General features: G+C 41.1%; 1 protein-coding gene and 1 pseudogene across 3 annotated transcripts in view; one reads left to right on the forward strand and one right to left on the reverse strand.

Annotated features, from left to right (window-relative positions):
* LMLN (leishmanolysin like peptidase) overlaps positions 1 to 21,342 on the reverse strand; it is a 90,204-nt gene that overhangs the window by 51,838 nt on the left and 17,024 nt on the right. For all 3 annotated transcript variants that reach the window (XM_053564500.1, XM_053564501.1, XM_053564502.1), the window contains exons 6-9: positions 20,904 to 21,082; positions 14,235 to 14,340; positions 7,646 to 7,740; positions 966 to 1,083 (exon numbers count right to left, since the gene is read on the reverse strand). In XM_053564500.1, coding sequence (XP_053420475.1) covers positions 966 to 1,083; positions 7,646 to 7,740; positions 14,235 to 14,340; positions 20,904 to 21,082 — 498 coding nt within the window. The remainder of the gene's footprint in view (positions 1 to 965; positions 1,084 to 7,645; positions 7,741 to 14,234; positions 14,341 to 20,903; positions 21,083 to 21,342) is intronic.
* LOC128567325 (group XIIA secretory phospholipase A2-like) lies at positions 4,678 to 5,255 on the forward strand (annotated as a pseudogene).

A 21,342-nucleotide genomic window follows, 5' to 3' on the forward strand; every position in this document is an offset into this window, starting at 1 on the left:
GTACAGAGGGTGGTGGGTTCGAACCTGACCCCGGTCAAACTGCAACAAAAAAATAGCCATGAGTTGTGGTGGGTGCCTATAGTCCCAGCTACTTTGGAGGCTAAAGCAAAAGGATCACCTAAGCCCAGGAACTGGAGGCTGCTGTGAGCCATGACGCCATGGCACTCTACCAAGGGTGACAAAGTGAGACTGTCTCTTTAAAAAAAAAAAAAAAAAAGAAGTAATTCTGCCCTTGAACTCCACAAACTCTTCCTTGAATCTCCAGCCTGGTGGCCTATCCTACCAGATTTGGACTTACCAAGCTTCCATAGTCATGTGAGTCAATACCTTAAAAGAAATCTCTCTCTCTCCCTCTCTCTGTATGTATCTGGATGTATATACATATTGGTTCTGTCTCTGTGGAGAATCCTGACTAATACAGACCCTAAAAGAAATGAACAGCAATTATGGAAAAAGTACCAGTGATCCCAAGAGATGTCACAACAGGGAGCACTGGCCTAAAGAGTGTCATTGCTAAATTTCCATTTCCTCAGATTTCTCTTAGCTTGTATTGTATTTGTAGTTATTTTCCTACTATAGTCTCTAAAATTTAATGACAACTTTTCAAACAATAGTGATTAGTAAAGAAATAACTGTAATGAAAGAAGAGAGCAGGCTCGGCGCCCATAGCACAGTGGTTATGGTGCCAGGCATACACACTAAGGGTGGCAGGTTCAAACTCACCCTGGATCACCTAAACAACTGCAACAAAAAAAATAGCTGGCTGTTGTGGTGGGCACCTATAGTCCCAGCTACTTAGGGGTCTGAGGCAGGAGAATCACTTGAGCCCAGGAGTCTGAGGTAGCCGTGAGCTGTGACGCTACAGCACTCTATGAGGGCAACATAGTGAGACTCTGTCTCAAAAAAAAAAAAGAAAAGAAAAGAAAGAAGAGAGCAGATATGTGAAGAAGTTCAGTAATACTTACAACAACACGAGGTGTCACTAGGAGATACACAGTGTGATGAACTATCTTATTATCTCGAACATCCCATAATCGCTCCACTTTTCGGACTACTTTATCACTCCATTGATATAACCCAAGACTGTAATTATAAGATAAAAAGACAAGTCATTTTTGCAAATTCACCACCACTTTAAATGTTATGCTTTCATCTGTCTAGATGTCCAATGAGCTATCCACTGAGCCTCAAAGCCAGGTGTTAATGTGTTCATGAATATCAATATAAAATTAAAACATCTGAGAGCTTTACTGAACTTTAGCACTCTGCTGATCAGTGGCTGCTGTCCCCTTCCCAGCCCAGCTGTCTGGGGACTTGTGCCTGCTTGGCCTATACCCGCCAGGGGTTCTGGGTTTGGGAATTGGAACCATCCCCATCTCAGGGTTACACTTCCTTTCCCTCCCTGCCCAGAATTCCTCTGCTAGGGTAGGAAAAAAAAAAAAGGAAAGGAAGGAAAGGAAGAGAATGAAGGAAAGAGGGAAAGATGGAAGGAAGGAAGGAAAGAAAGAGAGAAGGTCTGGGAGGCTGAGTCAAGAGAATTACTTGAGCCCAAGAGTTTGAGGTTGCTGTGAGTTGTGAAGCCACAGCACTCTACTGAGGGCAACAAAGTGAGACTTTGTCTCAAAAAAAAAAAGAGAGAGAGAGAAGAGAAGGGTGAGAAAGAGGAAGGGAGGGAGAGAGGGAGGAAGGAAGAGAAACAAAGGAAAAGAAAGAAAGAAAACCAAAAAGAAGACAACAAAGAAGAAAGCCAAGAAGAAAAAGAAAGAAAAAGACAAGAAAGGAATAGCCGGGCGTTGTGGTGGGCGCCTGTAGTCCCAGCTACTCGGGAGACTGAGGCAAGAGAATTGCTTAAGCCCAGGAGTTGGAGGTTGCTGTGAGTTCTGTGAGGCCACGGCACTCTACCGAGGGCCATAAAGTGAGACTCTGTCTCTACAAAAAAAGAAAAAAAAAGAAAAAGACAAGAAAGGGAAAAAGCTAGGTAAAACCGAATTACACATCTGTAATCCCAGGTAGGTGGACTGCCCGAGTTCACAGGTTTGAAGATCAGCCTCAGCCAGAGTGAGAGTGAGACCCCCATCTCTAAAAATAGCCAGGTTTTGGCTCGGTGCCTGTAGTTCAGCAACTAGGGCACCAGCCACATACACCGGAACTGGTGGGTTTGAATCCAGCCCGGGCCTGCCAAACAACAATGACAACTACAACTAAAAAATAGCCAGGAGTTATGGTGGGCACCTGTAGTCCCAGTTATTCAAGAGGCTGAAGCAAGAGAATCACTTAAGCCCAAGTGTTGGAGGTTGCTGTGAGCCGTGACATCACAGCACTCTACCCAGGGTGACAGCTTGAGACTCTGTCCCCAAAAAATAAAAAATAAAAAAATAATAAAAATAGCTGGATGTTGTGGTGGGTGCCTATGGTCACAGCTACTTGGGAGATTGAGGCAACAGAATCTCTTAAGCCCAGGAATTTGATGTTGCTGTGAGCTGTGACAAAAGGCACTCTGTGTCAAAAAAAAAAAAAAAAAAAAGAGGAAGAAACCCAAGACGACAACCAAGATGAAGATGAAGACAAAGAAGATGAGGAAGATGAAGAGAAACAAACCACCTTTATGTATTATAGAAAGAAAATAGTTTTATCAACTCTTATTCTTTTATAATTATGTATGTAAGAAGTAGACTCATTAAATGATTACAGGTGGAAAAAAACTGAGAGCTTACTATGCACCAAGTCCATACAAAGACTTCATAAGCTTATTTACTTATTTTTGAGACAGAGTTTCACTGTGTCACCCTCAGTAGAGTGCTGTGGGGTCACAGCTCACAGCAATTCTCTAACTCCTGGGCTTAGCAATTCTCTTGCCTCAGCCTCCCAGTAGCTGGGACTACAGGTGCCTGCCACAATGTCTTGCTGTTTTTTTGTTGCAGTTGGCCCAGGCCAGGTTTGAACCTGCCAGCCTTGGTGTATGTGGCTGGTGCCATAACCACTGTGTTATGGGTGTCAAGCCTTCATAAGCATTTTTAATTTAATCTTTTCAACAACCCTATGAGATTATCATCACCATTTTTTTTTTTTAGAGACTGTCTTACTTTGTCACGCTTGGTAGTGCGATGGTGTCACAGCTCACAGCAACCTCCAGCTTTTGGGTTTAGGTGATTCTCTTGCCTCAGCGTCCCAAGTAGCTGGGACTACAGATGCCCACCACAAGGCCCAGCTATTTTTTTTTTTTTTTTGTTACAGTTTGGCCAGGGCTGGGTTTGAATCCGCCACCCTTGGTGTATGAGACAGAGTTTTAGTATATCACCCTCGGTAGAGTTCTGTGGCATCACAGCTCACAGCAACCTTAAACTCTTGGGCTTAAGTGATTCTTCTGCCACAGCCTCCCAAGTATCTGGGACTACAGGCGCCTGCCACAACACTCCACTATTTTTTTTTTGTAGTTGTCATTGTTATTTTAGCTGGCCTGGGCTGGGTTCAAACCCACCAGCCTCAGTGCAGGGTTCCACTATGCTAAGGGTGCTAAGCCTTTCATCACTATTGTGTAGATAAAGAGTAGCTTAGAGATAAAATAACATGTTAAAGTTCACATAGCTAATACTTGGCTAAGATGACAATGGATTACTTCCTTTTGATATATTTATTATACAAAACAAGTCCAGAAACATATCCAAATATATAAGGAAATCTAACAAAAAAGGTTATATTCATCTAGTAGAAAGGTAGAATTTAAAAATGAAACTGGTTATATATCAGAGGAGAAGAAATTAAATCCCTATTTCATGCTATATACAAAAATAGATTCCAAAATGCTGTGAAGGCTATGTTAACCCGTTTGATGAAAATATTTCAAATTGTATATAAAACCAGCACAACGTACCCCATGATTGCATTAATGTACACAGCTATGATTTAATTAAAAATAGATTCCAGAAAAAAAAAAATCAGTAAAAATGGCAGAGTAAACATTTCCGAAAATTTTTTCCTCCATGAAAGTAATGAGTAACTAGCCAAATTGTACAAATCAACTTTTTAAAAACTCTAAATTAACTGAAGGGGGCCAGGCGAGATAGTACCTCACACCTATAATCCTAGCATTCTGGGAAGCCAAGGTGGGTGGATCCCTTGAGCTCATGAGTTCAAGACCAGCCCATCTCTACTAAAAAATAAATAAAAATAAAAATAAAAATAAATAGCCAGGTGCTGTGGCAGGCGCCTGTAGTCCCAGCTACTCAGGAAGCTGATGCAAGAGGATCCCTTAAGCACAGGAGTTTGAGGTTGCTGTGAGTTATGACGCCATGGCACTCTACCCAAGGTGACAGAGTAAGACTGTCTCAAAAAATAAAAATAAAAATAAATTAATCGAAGGCTTACAGCACTCCGGAAAGCATTTTTTTCACTAAAAATGATGAATGACTAAGCATAGGAAGCTTTGTGGTGTCTTCCATGTCCTCTCCAGCCTTAGAAACGAATAGCCCAAATCAGGGTGAAAACCAGTACTTGATAGCTGTTGGAGGGACAGAACAGGGTTGATTACAGAAATGAATAAAAACACATGATCCGGGCCAGGAAGGAGGCGTGGGCATGGAACTGGCGGCAGCCGCATAACCCGGGGCCCACACTGCCACTCAGGGCATCCCGGGGCTCCTTGGGGGCTTGCCCGGCTTGGGACTGGAGGAGCCCGGCGCTGCGTGGATGGCCCTGCTCCCGCAGTCTGCACTCACCCTCCTACTGCTCCTGCTGACTGCCAGGGTCAGGTGCCAGGAGCAGGCCCAGACCACCGACTAGAGGGCCACCCTGAAGACCATCCGGAACTGTGTCCACAAGATAGACACCTACCTGAACACCGCCTTGGACCCCCTAGGAGGGGAGGACAGGCTCTGCCAGTATAAGTGCAGTGACGGATCTAAACCTTTCCCACATTATGGTTACAGACCCTCCCCACCGAATGGATGTGGTTCTCCACTGTTTGGTGTTCATCTTAACCTTGGTATCCCTTCCCTGACAAAGTGCTGCATCCAACATGACAGGTGCTATGAGACCTGGGGCAAAAGCAAGAATGACTGTGACGAGGAGTTCCAGTATTGCCTCTCCAAGATCTGCCGAAACGTGCAGAAAACACTAGGACTAGCTCAGCATGTTCAGGCACGTGAAACAACCGTGGAGCTCTTGTTTGACAGTGTCATACATTTAGGCTGTAAACCATACCTGGACAGTCAGAGAGCTGCTGTAGGTGCCGTTATGAAGAAAAAACAGATCTTTAAGGAAGATACTGACAGTTGGTGACAGATGAGGATGGAAGAACTTAGTCTTTGACCAAGAACAAATGTTTTTATAGCATAAAAGTATCTTATTTTATGAAGAGATTATTTTAAGACCTTACAAAAGTTTATATTTTAACATTAAAACCACAAAGTAAAACATCGTGGAGGAGGTAAGAGGCGGCGTGCCTGCCTTCTCAGCTACCCACCTGGTGGTGTTGACTCAGTGTGCCAAATTGTCTTCACCAGTATGTGTTAAGGGCAGAATTTTTACAAAGAAGCATTATATAACTTTATTTTTACAACCAAATTTACCAAGAAAAATGAGATCAAATATAAAATTCATTATAAAGGCTGTTCAACATTATTTTTTTTTTTTGAAACTACAGAAAATTCTTCACTTAGAAGTGTTGTTTACGGGCGGTGCCTGTGGCTCAGTGAGTAGAGCACCGGCCTCATATGCTGAAGGTGGCGGGTTCAAACCCAGCCCTGGCCAAACTGCAACAAAAAAACAGCCGGGTGTTGTGGCAGGCGCCTGTAGTCCCAGCTACTTGGGAGGCTGAGGCAAGAGAATCGCTTAAGCCCAGGAGTTGGAGGTTGCTGTGAGCTGTGTGATGCCATGGCACCCTATATAGGGCCATAAAGTGAAACTCTGTCTCTACAAAAAAAAAAAAACAAAAAACAAAAAACAAAACAAAACAAAAAAAAAAGAAGTGTTGTTTACTAGGAAATTTTAAGTACACATTTATCCCTGAAAGAAACTGAATTTATTCTTTCTCTATTTTAATTACACACAATTTGTTGTTTTTCTATAGTCGACTGAACCTATAAATAAGTCACACTTCTATTAGGACTAGTTATAAGGACAAAGTTTCCATGTCTATTTTTCTTGTAAAAGTGACACCATCAGCTGATTACCACTTAGGAAACAAACCCAGTGTATCTAATCTAAATATTATGTAATATGCCTGGAAGGTGGAAGAAGATACAGAAACACAGCTACTTCTGTTTTATGGACCACTCATAACACAAAGGTCTAAACTGGAGTAAGGTGGATTTAATGAAACAAATGAAAAGTTATTTAACAAACACATTAGTGCGCTATTTACTGTTATGCTTTGATGTTTATTTCCTAGCACTTGTTCCTTGTGGTAGATGATGGGATATTTTTTTTTTTAAGAATGGTTATTTGGTTTATTTATTTATTATTGTGTGTTTTTTTTTTTCTTTTGGCCAGGGCTAGGTTTGAACCCACCACCTCCGGCATATGGGACTGGCGCCCTACTCCTTGAGCCACAGGCGCTGCCCATGGTGATGGGATATTTTTAAAAGACAGATGTAACCTTTTACTAATTGTGGTCTTAATAAAAGTTGTTCTTGATACCTTTAAAAAAAAAAAAAAAAAAACATGATCCAACTACACAGTTGAGAGATAAGAGACACAGATGAGATGAAATCAGATAGAAAGTAAAAGGTTTTTTTTTTTTTTTTTTGGAGACAGAATCTCACTTTGTCGCCCCGTCTCACTGTGGTGTCATAGCTCAGAGCAACCTCTAACTCTTGGGTTCAAGAGATTCTCTTGCCTCAGACTCCCGAGTAGCTGGGACTACAGGAAGTACTACTATAGCAGCCCACCACAATGCCTGGCTATTTTTAGAGACGAGGTCTCGCTCTAGGTCAGGCTGGTTTGAGAACCTGTGAACTCAGGTAATCCACTCACCTCAGCCTCCCAGAGTGCTAAGATTACAGGTGTGAGCCACTGAGTCCGGAAAGTAAAAGGATTTTAAAAACATACTGTGGCTCAGTACCTATAGCTTAGCAGCAAAGGCACCAGCCACATACACCAGAGCTAGGGTTCGAACCCGACCTTGGCCTGCCAAACAACAACGAGAACTACAACCAAAAAATAGCCAGGCGTTGTGGCAAGCGCCTGTAGTCCCAGCTACTTGGGAGCCTGAGGCAGTAGAATCACTTGGGCCCACGAGTTTGAGGTTGTTGTGAGCTGTGACGCCACAGCACTCTACCGAGGTCGACAGTGAGACTCTGTCTCAAAAAAACCCCCCAAAAACAAAACAACAACAACAACAAAACATACTATGTAAACAGTACTTAGAAGAAAGGTGGAATGGGATGGCACAGTGGCTCATGCCTGTAATCCTAGCACTCTGGGAGGCAGAGATGGGTGGATAGCTTGAGCTAATGAGTTCGAGATCAGCCTTAGCAAAATTGAGACCCTGTCTCTACTAAAAATAGAAAAACTGAGGCAGAAGGATCTCTTGAGCCCAAGCGTTTGAGGTTGCTGTGAGCTATGATGTAACAGCACTCTAGCAAAGGCAATGAAGTGAGACTTTGTCTCAAATAAAAAGAAAAATAATAACTACAATAATAACTACCTGTAATTAAAAGGTGGGAGACCATCTGCAAACCTTGATGTTAGAGGATTTCCATCTGTATCACGGTAGAATGCAAACAGTCCAGCAGAGAAACCCTATAAAAGAACGTTCAAATGTATTAAAATGAAAACTATCATGTCTGATTACAGACATAACATGCCTGCTATCAAAGGGGAGCACTGAACTAGTATATAAAAGCAGCATGCCACTATTTCTACAGAACTGCACATACATTAAAATTAGAAAATCATGTGTCTGGTTTATGTGAATTTTAAATTCTAATTACTTAATATCTAATAAAAATTTTCTAAAATTCATTATATGTTTTAAAATTATATTTGATATGGATACTATAAACTCAATTATTGTGCTATGATACTTCTAGACACTATTAAAGCCATAAAGAGCCCAGATGCTCTGTGTGTGTGTATATATGTTATGGAATGATTATATGTCTGCTTTTTTAAGTTATTTTAGCCTTCTTCATTTTTTGAGACTGTATCAAATATCACTTATGAATACTGTACAAGAGTTGAAAAGATGGAAGCACTACATTGAATTACGTGGCCGAGACTGCCACTTGCTTAAAACAATTTGATGGACTTTTTTTTTTTTTTTTTTTTTAAGACAGTCTAAAACTGTTGCCCAGGGTAGAATGCCATGGCATCACAGCTCACAGCAACCGCAAACTCTTGGGCTTAAGTGATTCTCTTGTCTTAGCCTCCCAAGCAGATAGGACTATAGGTAGCTGGCACAACACCCAGCTATTTTTTGGTTGTAGTTGTCACTGTTGTTTGGCAAGCCCAGGCTGGACTCGAACCCACCAGCTCTGGTGTATGTGGCTGGCGCCCCAGCCACTGAGCTACAGGCACAGAGCCTGGGTTTTTTTTCCTATAATAATGTTGATACCACATAAAATAGATGAGTTTAATTAAAGATTACTCTAAAGATGTACATTTGTATGTGCTCAAATACACACATAAAGAAATCAGTACTGGGCTGGCATGGTGGCTCACACCTGTAATGCCAGCACTTGGGGAGGCCAAGGCAGGTGGATTGCTTGAGCTCAGGAGTTTGAGACCAGCTGGAACAAGAGCAAGACCTTGTCTCTAAAAATAGCTGGGCGCCTGTAGTCCCAGCTACTTGGGAGGCTAAGGCAAGAGAATCACTTGAGCCTAAGAGTTGGAGGTTGTTGTGAGCTATGACAGTACAGTACTCTACAGAGGGCGACAAAGAGGGACTGTCTCAAAAGAAAAAAGAAATCATTACTTAGCTGACAATTCCCCCCTTTCCTCTAATTTTGAGAAGTAGGAAATTATTGCTTCTTCCTTCCTACAAGAATTTCAATCACATCAGAAGCAGCAGCAAGAAAGGCTCTGTCATGGTTAGACACTTTCATAGGCCCTTCAGCATCTATCCTTAATGCATAAATCTCAGAATTGTAAGGGAGGAAAAATCTTCTATGAAAAAGTTCTTATCATACATCATAGGGAAACCTAAGGCACCAAGAGTAATGGTGACAAAGACATTCTTTGGCTGTGTTTATCACTATTGCCTTCTTCACCTAAATTTACTAAGCTCTACAACTGCATCCAGGTAATGTTAACATTTGAGAACCATTACCAATACCATGTAGAGTAGGGGGTGGGGGTCAAGTGTGCTCCTGAGAGGACTCAAAAAATTCTTCTCTTCCCAAAGATGATCACCACCCTGAAGCCAAAGTACGTAACTCTCATACATGTTTTTATAGTTTGCAATATTTATAACAATAAATAAGATGTAATTTTATTTTGAAAGCTTAAGAATCTACTTTACCATGTATCATGTTTGTTATATATACATAAAAGAAAATATTATTGAGCTTTATTTTTTTTTTTTTTTTTTTTAGGACACATTAAAATTTGCTTTAATACTTCTTTGGGGGGGAAAAAAAAACACACTTGTAGTGAATGAACAAGAAACATTTTTATGCTATTATTTGTATCTACCATGCCATGAATTCATAGGGGAAGAGGTTCCAGCAGCTCAGGGAGGCACCTTGCCATTTAATGTGACAAAGTGTTAATTGACTTTTGAATTTGTGGGAAATAGGTCCCAGCACCCTGTATCACTGTTACATGGGGACTATTGGTTATCTTGTGTACCCCTGCTGTACACATATTATGCCATGAGCTAATGGGGAATAAATAGGTTCTTGCTCCTAAAAACATGGGTCCACTAGTACTCCTTTGTGCCATGTTATATGCTTATTATGCCATGAATTCATAGGGAATGGGTTCCAGGAGCTCAGGCTCCTTTCCGTTAGTTCTCACAAAGTGGGCTTCTCTGGGTGGCGCAGGCTGGCGCTTCAGTTGAACCCAGGTACCTTTCTCTTTGGCTTCCTTCTTTTTCTGATCATTTTCCTTCACCCGTTTCAGGAAGCTATCTCGGCTCTTAGAGTGCTTAATATGCTCAATACGAACATTAATCCTCTTCGAGAGGATCTTGCCCTTAACTTGTTTGTTTACAACAATGCCAACAGCATGCTGGGTAACATTGTAAACTCTTCCAGTTTTGCCATGGTAACATTTGTGTGGCATGCCTTTTTGAACAGTACCCATTCCCTTGATGTCTACAATATCACCTTTCTTGTAGATTCGCATATATGTGGCCAAAGGAACAACTCCATGTTTTCTAAAAGGCCTAGAGAACATGTATCGGGTGCCTCTCCTCTTTCCCTTTGTGTTTGTCATTTTGGTGAATTACTGGAAGATGGCGTCTCCGGCCGAAAGGCTTATTGAGCTTTAAAAAGGAATGAAATTCTGGTACATACTACAACGGGGATGAATCTTGAAGACATGTTAAATACAATAAACCAGACAAAAAGACAAATACCATGTGATGTCATTTATATGAGGTATGCTAGAATAGTCAACTTCATAGAGACAGACAGTAGAACAGTGGCTACCAGGCGCTAAGGAACTGGAGGTGATGACTTTCAGCTTGGGATGATGAAAGTTCTGGACATGAATAGCGTGGCACAACAACATGAATGCTGTGCAATGGTTCAGTGGTTGTGACAGTGATGACAGCACAACAATATGAATATACTCATGTCACTGGACCATACACTTAAAAATGATAACACTAGTAAGTTTTATGTGTACATATATTTACATCTTACCCCACTTAAAAAAAAAATGGCATCATGCAGTACACAAGCTTTCACAGCTTGATTTCCTTTTTTTTTTTGAGACACAGCCTCAAACTGTCACCGTGGGTAGAGTGCTGTAGCATCACAGCTCACAGCAACCTCCAACTCCTGGGCTTAAGTGATTCTCTTGCCTTAGCCTCCCAGGTAGCTGGGACCACAGGCGCCTGCCATAATGCCTGGCTATTTTTTGGTTGTAGCTGTCATTGTTGTTTGGCAGGCCTGGCCTGGATTCAAACCCGCCAGCTCTGATGTATGTGGCTGGCTCCTTGGCCGCTTGAGCTATAGGCACCGAGCCCATATCTTGATTTCTTACTCGTTATTACATTTTGTGCATTTATTTCTAGCCCATTAGTTTTTTCTGCTATATAATATTCCATTTCATGAATAAAACATATTTGCCTATTCCACTAAAAATTATCAACAAAGTTGTAAAAATTTTTTATTATAAAGTTGCAGCAAATATCTTTGTACCCATCTCTTTGAGCATGAATGGCACAGAATCTCTGCATTTTAGTTTCGTATTATAGCTTCATAATGCCAAATTGCTCATCCAAGTGGTTGTGACAACTTACTGTACCACTACATTATTTAGGTTCCCATTTTCCTATGTCCTTGATAATACTAATTGTCAATTCTGTCAATTTAATACGTATTGGTATCTGGCTTTAATTTGGGATTCCCTGACCACTAAAGTAAGACTGAATACCTTCTTGAATATTTTTTCTTTTGTGAATTGCCTATTTATAACTTAATAGATCCTATGTTTGGAACCTCTGCATTTATACTCACTTAAACTAGAACTAAACCCTATTGCTTTATTCTGGTTCTCTCAACATTAAGCTGCAGTTCTTAGAGGCTAACATGTTACTTAAAGTGATACTTGTCTTTCACTATAATTAGCAGGTTCAACTTTCTCCTTTTTTTTTTTTGAGACAGAGTCTCACTATGTCACCCTTGGTAGAGTGCCATGGCATCATGGCTCAGAGCAACCTCCAACTCCTGCCTCAGCCTCCCAAGTGGCTGGGACTACAGGTGCCCGTCATAACACCTGGCTATTTTTTTTGTTGTTGCAGTTGTCATAGCTGGTTTAGCTGGCCCAGGCTAGGTTCAACCCTGTCAGCCTTGGTGTATGTGGCTGGTGCCCTACTCACTGAGCTACGGGCACTATCTCAACTTTCTTTCTCTCTCTCTTTTTTTTTTTTCTTTGAGACAGAGCCTCAAGCTGTCACCCTGGGTAGAGTACTCTGACATCACAGCTCACAGTAACCTCAAACTCCTAGGCTCAAGTGATTCTCCTGCCTCTGCTTCCCAAGTAGCTGGGACTACAGGCGCCCACCACAATGCCCGGCTATTTTTTAGTTGCATCTGTCATTGTTGTTTGGATGGCCCGGGCTGGATTCGAACCCGCCACCTCAGGTGTATATGGCTGGTGCCTTAGCCGTTTGAGCTACAGGCGCCAAACCTCAACTTTCTCTTTTTAATAAAAGGAAAACAGTCCAGATGTGGTGGCTCACACCTGTAGTCCTAGTACTTTGGGAGGCTGAGGCAGGAAGATCACTTGAGCTCAGGAGTTTGAGACCAGCCTAAGCAAGAATGAGACCCTGTCTCTACTAAAAATAGAAAAATTAGCCAGGTATGGCAGCAGGCTCCTGTAGTTCCAGCTACTCAGGAGGCTGAGGCAGGAGGATCACTTGAACCAAGGATCTTAAGGTTGCTGTGAGCTAGCCTAAAGCCATGGTACTCCAGCCTGGGCAACAGAGTGAGACTCTGCCTCAAACAAAAATAAATAAAAGGACAACAGTTTTCATTTTAGACTTTCCTTATTTGAAGAACATAAGTACAACGTGGCTACACTAGAGTTTCACCTTATTGTTCAATGTATTTGTTAACCTAAAAACTGATGCTTGCATTTCAGGATCATACATGATAGTTCACTAAATAAGATTAATAAATAACAGACATTAATTTTTCTTGTATGTGTGCCCTGGCTTACAGCCTGTAATGGCCATTGATTTTATTATAGCTTACTATGTACAACATGATGCTAAGCCATTTTTTTTTTTTTTTTTTTTTTTGAGACAGAGTGTCACTCTGTCACCCTCAGTAGAGTGCCCTGGCATCATAATTCACAGCAACCTCAAATGCTTGGGCTTAAGTGATTCTCTTGCCTCAGCCTCCCAAGTAGCTGGGACTACAGCCTGCCAAAATGCCCAGCTATTTTTAAGAGGCGAGGTCTTAATCTTGCTCAGGCTGGTCTCGAACCTGTGATCTCGCCTCAGCCTCCCAGAGTGCTAGGATTACAAGCGGTGGAGCCATAGCAGCCAGCCATGAGCCATTTATATGTACTGTGTTTTTTAAATTCTTTTCTAAATTTTAAACAAAAAATGATTGCCAAAGCCCAGGAGTTGGAGATTGCTATGAGCTGTGGCGCCACAGCACTCTACTGAGGGCGAGAAAGTGAGACTCTCTCTCTAAAAAAAAAGAAAGAAACAAAAAATGAGATCCCAAAGATTTTTTAGTGACAGAGTTAAGTACATTCATACCTAGGTCTGTGTGATCCATTCTCTCTCTTAACCACTCCACTGTGCTGCCATCTATTTTCTAAACACAACTTAAGTCATCAGGACACTATTTCCTAGGGTCCTAGGTAACTTCTTTTAATTCTTTAAACATATAGTAAAAGTGCACTATTTTGGATAAAGTGGAGAAAAGAAATGACAAGTTCTGAATCAGTTGGTATATATTTTAGAAAGCCCAAATAGATCGAAAACATTTTTAGAAATGAACTGTCCATAAGAAATAGAAAAGAACCATCAGCTTGGTGCCTGTAGCTCAGCAGCTAAGGTGCCAGCCACATACACCAGAGTAGGTGGGTTCAAATCCAGCGCAGGCCTGCCCAACAACAATGACAACTACAACCAAAAAAGAGCTGGGCATTGTGGTGGGCGCCTGTAGTCCTAGCCGCTGGGGAGGCTGAGACAGGAGAGCTTAAGCCCAAGAGTTTGCAGTTGCTGTGAGCTGTGATGCCACAGCACTCTACCCTGGGCAACAGCTTGAGACTCTGTCTCAAAAAAAAAAAAAGAGCTATCATTAGCCTGTGAGTTATTCCAGAAGAAGGTGCATTTTTCTAAATTATTAAGTTTTTTTTAAGAAGCTTATTTTTCAAAAAATCCAAATTTACCCAACAGATTTACTTGTTTAATTATGTAAGATAGCAAAAATCAACCTAGCCACTATCCTAATCATTAAAACTTTTTATTGACAGAGCCCTAATTATTCATATTTTACTGAACATGAATCCACACAATCTTAAAATTTAGTATGTGTCAAAATGAAAACATAAAATGTAGAAAATCATGGCATGAAGAAATAATAGTAGGTTATGGTAGAATTTACCAGGGCATGAATAATTTCATGTTTCACCGTGGACAGCATCCCAATAAACTCCTGAGGCTGGGTCGAGATCATATTTGGACACAGGTTAGCGTATCCTGCTATTGGCCTGTTAAAATAGATATTGAATTGTTTACTTATATTCCATTATTTATTTATTACAATATTCACTAATGTACATTTGTCTGTCAAAAACTGCTCAAGGACAAAAAAGTCATTGCTAAATATCAAATGTAATTTTGCATCACAACAGCTTACTCACTATCATTTACTTTCAAGACATGAAACTTCTGCTTCTCTCAGGAATATCACATCAACACCTGGTTCCACAAAAGTATGTGTCAGTTGTTTATACTTTAGTGTGAATTTTTTTTTTCAGTTTTGGCTGGGGCCTGGCTTGAACCCACCACCCTCAGTATATGGGACTGGTGCCCTACACCCAAGGGTGAATTTTTTTTTTTTTTTTTGAAACAGAGTCTCAAGCCATTGCCCTGGGTAGAGTGCCATGGTTGTTAGGCTCAAGCGATCCTCTTGCCTCAGTTTTTCTATTTTAGTAGAGACAGGGTCTTGCTTTTGCTCAGGCTGTTCTCGAACTCATGAGCTCAAGCAATCCACCCATGTTGGCCTCCCAGAGTGCTGGGATTACAGTTGTGAGCCACCGTGCTTGGCCCAAGTATGAATTTTTTTTTTTTTTTTTTGTAGAGACAGAGTCTCACTTTATGGCCCTCAGTAGAGTGCCATGGCATCACACAGCTCACAGCAACCTCCAACTCCTGGGCTTAAGCGAGTCTCTTGCCTCAGCCTCCCAAGTAGCTGGGACTACAGGCGCCCGCCACAACGCCCAGCTATTTTTTGGTTGCAGTTCAGCCGGGGCCAGGTTTTTGTGTTTTGTTTTGTTTTTTTCGTAGAGACAGAGTCTCACTTTATGGCCCTCGGTAGAGTGCCGTGGCCTCACACAGCTCACAGCAACCTCCAATTCCTGGGCTTCAGCGATTCTCTTGCCTCAGCCTCCCGAGTAGCTGGGACTACAGGCGCCCGCAACAACGCCCAGCTATATTTTGGTTGCAGTTCAGCCGGGGCCGCGTTTGAACCCGCCACCCTCGGTATATGGGGCCAGCGCCTTACCGACTGAGCCACAGGCGCCACCCAAGTATGAATTTTTAAACATGTCAAAAATATCTAAAAAAGGAATGAGCTAAAAAACTTACATTCTAACACTATTTTACTTGCCAAATCAGATCTGACTTAAGCCATGTTCTACTATATTTACAGGGCATGCAATATGCAAACTGCTCAGCATTTTTTTTCTTTTCTTTCTTTTTTTTTTGCAGTTTTGACCAGGGCGGGGCTTGAACCCACCAACCCTGGCATATGGGGCTGGCACTCTACTCCTTGAGCCACAGGTGCCGCCCCAAACTGCTCAGCTTACAGAAAGCTGCCAATCCTTCTTATCTCCGTCTTGCTAGGCACTCTCTGCTACACTAACACTGCCTACGTGCACAGAAAGATTTTTACCTTCTTTGTACCAGTGACTATGAAGCTACTCTTCTATATCTACTCTATCTGGAGAAAAATTTTGGTTTCTTCTGAGAATAGTGTTGATGTTGGAAGAAAGAAATAGAATTCTTTCTCTTTCTCTGTGCCTAGAGCCCTGAGCGTCCAAGTGAAGAACTCAGGACCCAGAGTCCAGAGTAATTCAATCAGTTCCACCATGCACTTTTTGGTCTTTCAAAAGCTATGGCAAACGAACAATGCTAAGGAACCCTAAGATCCTTTCTTCCACCACGGAAGTATCACAGAAATATCTATTTACCACAGAAATATCACAAACCTCACCACGGTACGGTAATCTACTTACAAAGAACATTTGCTTTATTTAAATTTTAAAAATATAGTACACTTTGTTCTATTTGATAGCAGTAGACTTACAATTAGAAAAAGTATGACTGGCTCGGCGCCTATAGCTTAGCAGGTAGGGCGCCAGGCACATACACCGGAGCTGGAGGGTTCAAACCCAGTCCAGGCCTGCCAAACAACGATGACAACTACAACCAAACAATTGCTGGGCATTGTAGTCCCAGCCACTTGGGAGCCTGAGCAAGAGAATTGCTTAAGCCCAAGAGTTTGAGGTTGCTGTGAGCTGTGATGCTACAGGACTCTATTGAGGGCAACATAATGAGACTCTGTCTCAAAAAAAAAAAAAAAAAGAAAAGAAAAAGTATGATCATAATTAACTTATCAAAACATCGCCACAATGACCTCTAAAATATAAAATGGATGCCACTGCAAGGCTTACAACCCTTCAGGGACTTCCTACAGAGGTTACAATAAACAGTCTTATCTGCCTCGCCAAGCACTCACCCTCCAACAGTGTCCACTGACAGCAATAGGTACACATGGCTTTTTCCTAACATAAGCTCTTCCCCTACCTCTTTATTTGGCTAAAGCAATGTTCAGGACACAGCTATAATTTCTCTGTAAGAGGCATTCCTTGCCCAATTGATCTAAATGATGCTTACCTCTCCTCATTCTCTTTTATATTACAGCATCCTGTTTATTTTTGACAAAGTATTTATGATATTTTGAAATCACACATTTATTTGCAGGAATATGCAACTAGTTAATCTTTGTCTTCCATTATCTATAAATTCCATGAGGCAGGTACCCGTGTTTATTGTTCACTTAGTCTATTGGCAACAGAGTAGCCACTCAAATATTCACAGAGTCAATTAACGTAATACAGTAGTTTTGAAAGTTTCATTTCTTTTAAGTTCCCCTACTTTTATTTATTTATTTTTTTTTGTGGTTTTTGGCCGGGGCTAGGTTTGAACCCGCCACCTCCGGCATATGGGAACGGCACCCTACTCCTTGAGCCACAGGCGTCGCCCGAAAGTTTCATTTCTTTCAGAAAGAACAAATGAAGATACTGATCTTTCTTCCAACATCAACACTATTCTCAGAAGAAACCAAATTTTTCTCCATATAGAGTAGATATAGAAAAGTAGCTTCATAGTTACTGGTACAAAGAACATTTATTCTTTTTGGGTTTTTTTGTAGAGACAGAGTCTCACTTTATGGCCCTCAGTAGAGTGCCATGGCATCACACAGCTCACAGCAACCTCCAACTCCTGGGCTTAAGCGATTCTCTTGCCTCAGCCTCCTGAGTAGCTGGGACTACAGGCGCCCGCCACAACGCCCAGCTATTAGAACATTTATTCTTTAAGCTACTTATTCACATCATATGTGAACTAAATGTTAAAGTGATATCAGTAAACACAGAAGTACAATGAAGCTGAAACATACATCTTGATTACAGAATTTTCATCTGTGTGACACCTATTCCTCATTTTTAGACACTTTAAGTACTTTCAGTATGATCAAGACGCTGAAATAAAGGCCAGGCATGGTGTCTCATGCCTGTAATCTTAGCACTTTGGGAGGCCCAGGTTGGAGGATCCCTTGAGGCCTGGAGTTCAAGACCAGCTCGAGCAAGAGTAAGATACTCTCTCCACAAAAAATAGAAAAATTAGCAGGGCATAGGGTGGCACAAGCCTGTAATCCCAGCTACTCGGGAGGCTGAGGCATGAGGATTATCTGAGCCCAGGAGTTGGAGGTTGCAGGGAGCTGTGGTGAACCCACTATGCTTTACCCCACCTTGTCTCAAAGAAAAAAAGAAAAAAAAGATGCTAAAGTAACTAGTCTAGACCCAACTCATCTAAGATTTTCACATTTATAGCTTTCTCCTAACTTCCTCAGGGAAGTCACTCTGTTCCTAACACATAAAACTGCTTAGCTTACAGGAGCTGCTGATCCTTCTTATCTCCATCTTGCTATGTGCTCTCTCCAACACTGCCCGTGTGCACAGAAAGATTTTTTTTTTTTTTTTTTGTTTTTTTGGCCAGGGCTGGGTTTGAACTCACCACCTCTGGCATATGGGACCGGCGCCCTACTCCTTGAGCCACAGGCGCCACCCGCACAGAAAGATTTTAACATGTCTTTTACAATTAAAGTAGTAAAAGCTCATAGTAAAAAGGTATAAATTCGAACAATATAAAAATGTATATGCTGGTCACGGTGGCTCACGCCTGTAATCCCAGTACTTGGGAGGCTGAGGTGGGTGGACTGCCTGAGCTCACAGGTTCGAGAACAGCCTGAGCAAGAACAAGACTCCATCTCTCTACTAAAAATAGAAAAACTTAGCTGGGTGTTGCGGCAGGTTCCTATAGTCCCAGCTATTCCAGAGGCTGAGGGAAAAGAACTGCCTGAGCCCAGGAGTTTGAGGTTGCTGTGAGCTATGACACGACAGCACTCTACCCAGGGCAATAGAGTGAGACTGTTTCAAACAAAAATAAAAATAAAAGTAAATAAATAAGGCTGGGCACAATGGCACATGTCTGTAATCCTAGCACTCTGGGACTCTGAGGAGGGAGCTCACAGGTTGGAGACTAGCCTGAGCCAGAGCGAGACCTCGTCTAAAAATAGTTGGGCGTTGTGGCAGGTACCTGTAGTCCCAGCTACTTGGGAGGCTGAGGCAAGAGAATCTCTTGAGCCCAAGAGCTTGAGGTTGCTTTGAGCTATGACGCCATGGCACTCTACCAAGGGTGACAAAGTGAGAATCTGTCTCAAAAAAGAAAAAAAGGTCAGGCACGGTGGCTCACGCCTGTAATCCTAGCACTCTGGGAGGCCAAGGCGGGTGGATTGCCCTAAGCTCACAAGTTCAAGATCAGCCTGAGCCAGAACAAGACCCTGTCTCTAAAAATAGCTGGGCATTGTGGCAGGTCCCTGTAGTCCTAGCTACTTGGGAGTCTGAAGCAAGAGAATTGCTTGAACCCATGTGTTAGAGATTGCTGTGAGCTATGATGTCACCGCACTCTACCAAGGGTGACAAGGTGAGACTCTGCCTCAAAAAAAAAAAAAAAAAAGAAGTAAATAATCATATATTGCAATATTATTTTGGCTTTTATAGCATATCCAACATGAGATATTGCATGTGTATGTGCATAGAATCATATAGTTTAGCTCGAATTAAGATAAAGAACAATGATTTTACACCAATGCTATTATGAAGGTGCATTTCTCAAAGACATCTTAAAGTATCTCATTTTACCAAATAACTTATCATTCATTTAGCATTTCAAATACCACATTTCATTGATACTGAGACTTGATGCTTATAATTATCTTAGTAATTATAAGATATCATAAATTTAATGACAGCTTCTCACGAAAAAGGGAACACTAACACGTAAATATCCATAAAAATACGTTACTGGGACTTGATCAAACTAAAAAGTTTCTGCACAGCAAAGAACATAGTAAATAAAACAAGCAAACAGCCCTTGGAATGGGAGAAGATATTTTCAGGTTATGTCTCCAACAAAGGTTTATTAACCAGAATCCACAGAGAACTCAAATGCATTAGCAAGAACAGAACAAGTTATCCCATCGCAGGCTGGGCAAGGGATTTGAAGAGAAACTTCTCTGAAGAAGACAGGTACGCAGACTTCAGACAAATGAAAAGATGTTTATTGTCTTTAATCATAAGAGAAATGGAAATCAAAACTACTTTGAGATATCATCTAACTCCAGTGAGACTAGCGTACTTCCTTCTGCAGGAGCACACTCAGTAGTTGGCACACAGCTTTCTCAACATTCAGTCTAAAGATTCTGTAGTCCATTTCACCATGCAGCAATTACATAGTACCATGTAATTACACAGTGTCATGTAATTATGAAAGACTGCTTTCAAAATTCATGCTGCTGATTCTGGCCTTTTTAGCACCTTCAGGACTGACAGTATAATTCTGAATCATATACCAGTGTTTCCTTAGTATTGCCTACTTGGTTCAACTAATAGTTGCATTTTTTCTTTAAATGAATTACATTTCAATAGTAGTGAAAGTAAATTTTGCTCTTTAAAGTCAGATAATTTTTGAAAGATAGATAAGATGTTGAGCAAGTCACCAACAGTTCTTACATACATGTGAATTAGTTACACTAACTTCTCTTAGATTTGAGTATGTTATACACAATATTCTGTTGTAATTAAGACACAGGCAATTTCTACTGCCTTTAATTGATTTGTCTGGTGTGTGACAGGCAATCTTCTAAAACACATAATAACTTTTCATTTCCAGGCTGACTTGGTTCAGTGGAAAATTTTTTTTCAGATTTTCCATAAATAAAGAGAACTCTGAATTTTTAAGTTATAAGTTAGCTAAGTGAAACACTTACAACAAGTGATATGACAATTAGATGAACAGTCATTTTTAACATCGTACAGTTTTAGCATAGTAGTCCTAAAATTAAAGTTCAAATTGTTTCCTTAGAGAACTATATACCTCACAGGGAAATTCTCTCAACAGTAGACTTTGGAATTTGTGGATGAAAAGGCTATGACTAGAATAGAAGAAGAATAGCAGGGGAGAAAGTTAAAGGAAGTTTTTCAGTTTTCTCTTTCATTTTGACTAAAAGTTTCCATTACCATATGAGCCACAGTCCCATCACTCCCCCCTCCCAGAGCCTTCCTTAAATCTAGGCACCATGCTATTTCTTACTAGTAGAGGAAATCAAGCAAACATAAGATTCCTGTTTTAGCACTTAAAATATGGTTTTTGCTTTACAAGTTCCCAAATTAGATCTTGGGAAGTTAAGTCTCAGAGGAAATTTTACCTGTCCATTTTTGCTTCCTGCTGACAATAGGCTGCATAAGAGATGATGTTTTCATGACTGCATCTCTCAGTGGCCAGAGCACCAACATAAAGAACAAAGTCAGCATCCCGGACGCCTTCTTGGTCTGACACACCCACTGCTCTACAGGGCCATTTACCCCCACGGCAGACCCTGCATTGCTGTACCCATGCAGAAAACCAGACCAGAGACAAGGTTAATCTTAGTGTAAATCCACATTATAAACACAGTATAATTTAATTTTTACTATTATCAAAATCCCTGCTCCCTCTCTCTATTCGGTTCTTATGCCTAATTTTGAATTTATTTTACTAAAATTTCTACTTTCTATAATATCATAAATCCATTAACTTCAAAGGAAACAAATGATTCCTATTAATAAGGCCAACTAACCAGAGGGCAGAAAAGACTGAAATAGAAA

Source organism: Nycticebus coucang, chromosome 16 (assembly GCF_027406575.1).
Source record: "Nycticebus coucang isolate mNycCou1 chromosome 16, mNycCou1.pri, whole genome shotgun sequence".
Taxonomy (NCBI): domain Eukaryota; kingdom Metazoa; phylum Chordata; class Mammalia; order Primates; family Lorisidae; genus Nycticebus; species Nycticebus coucang.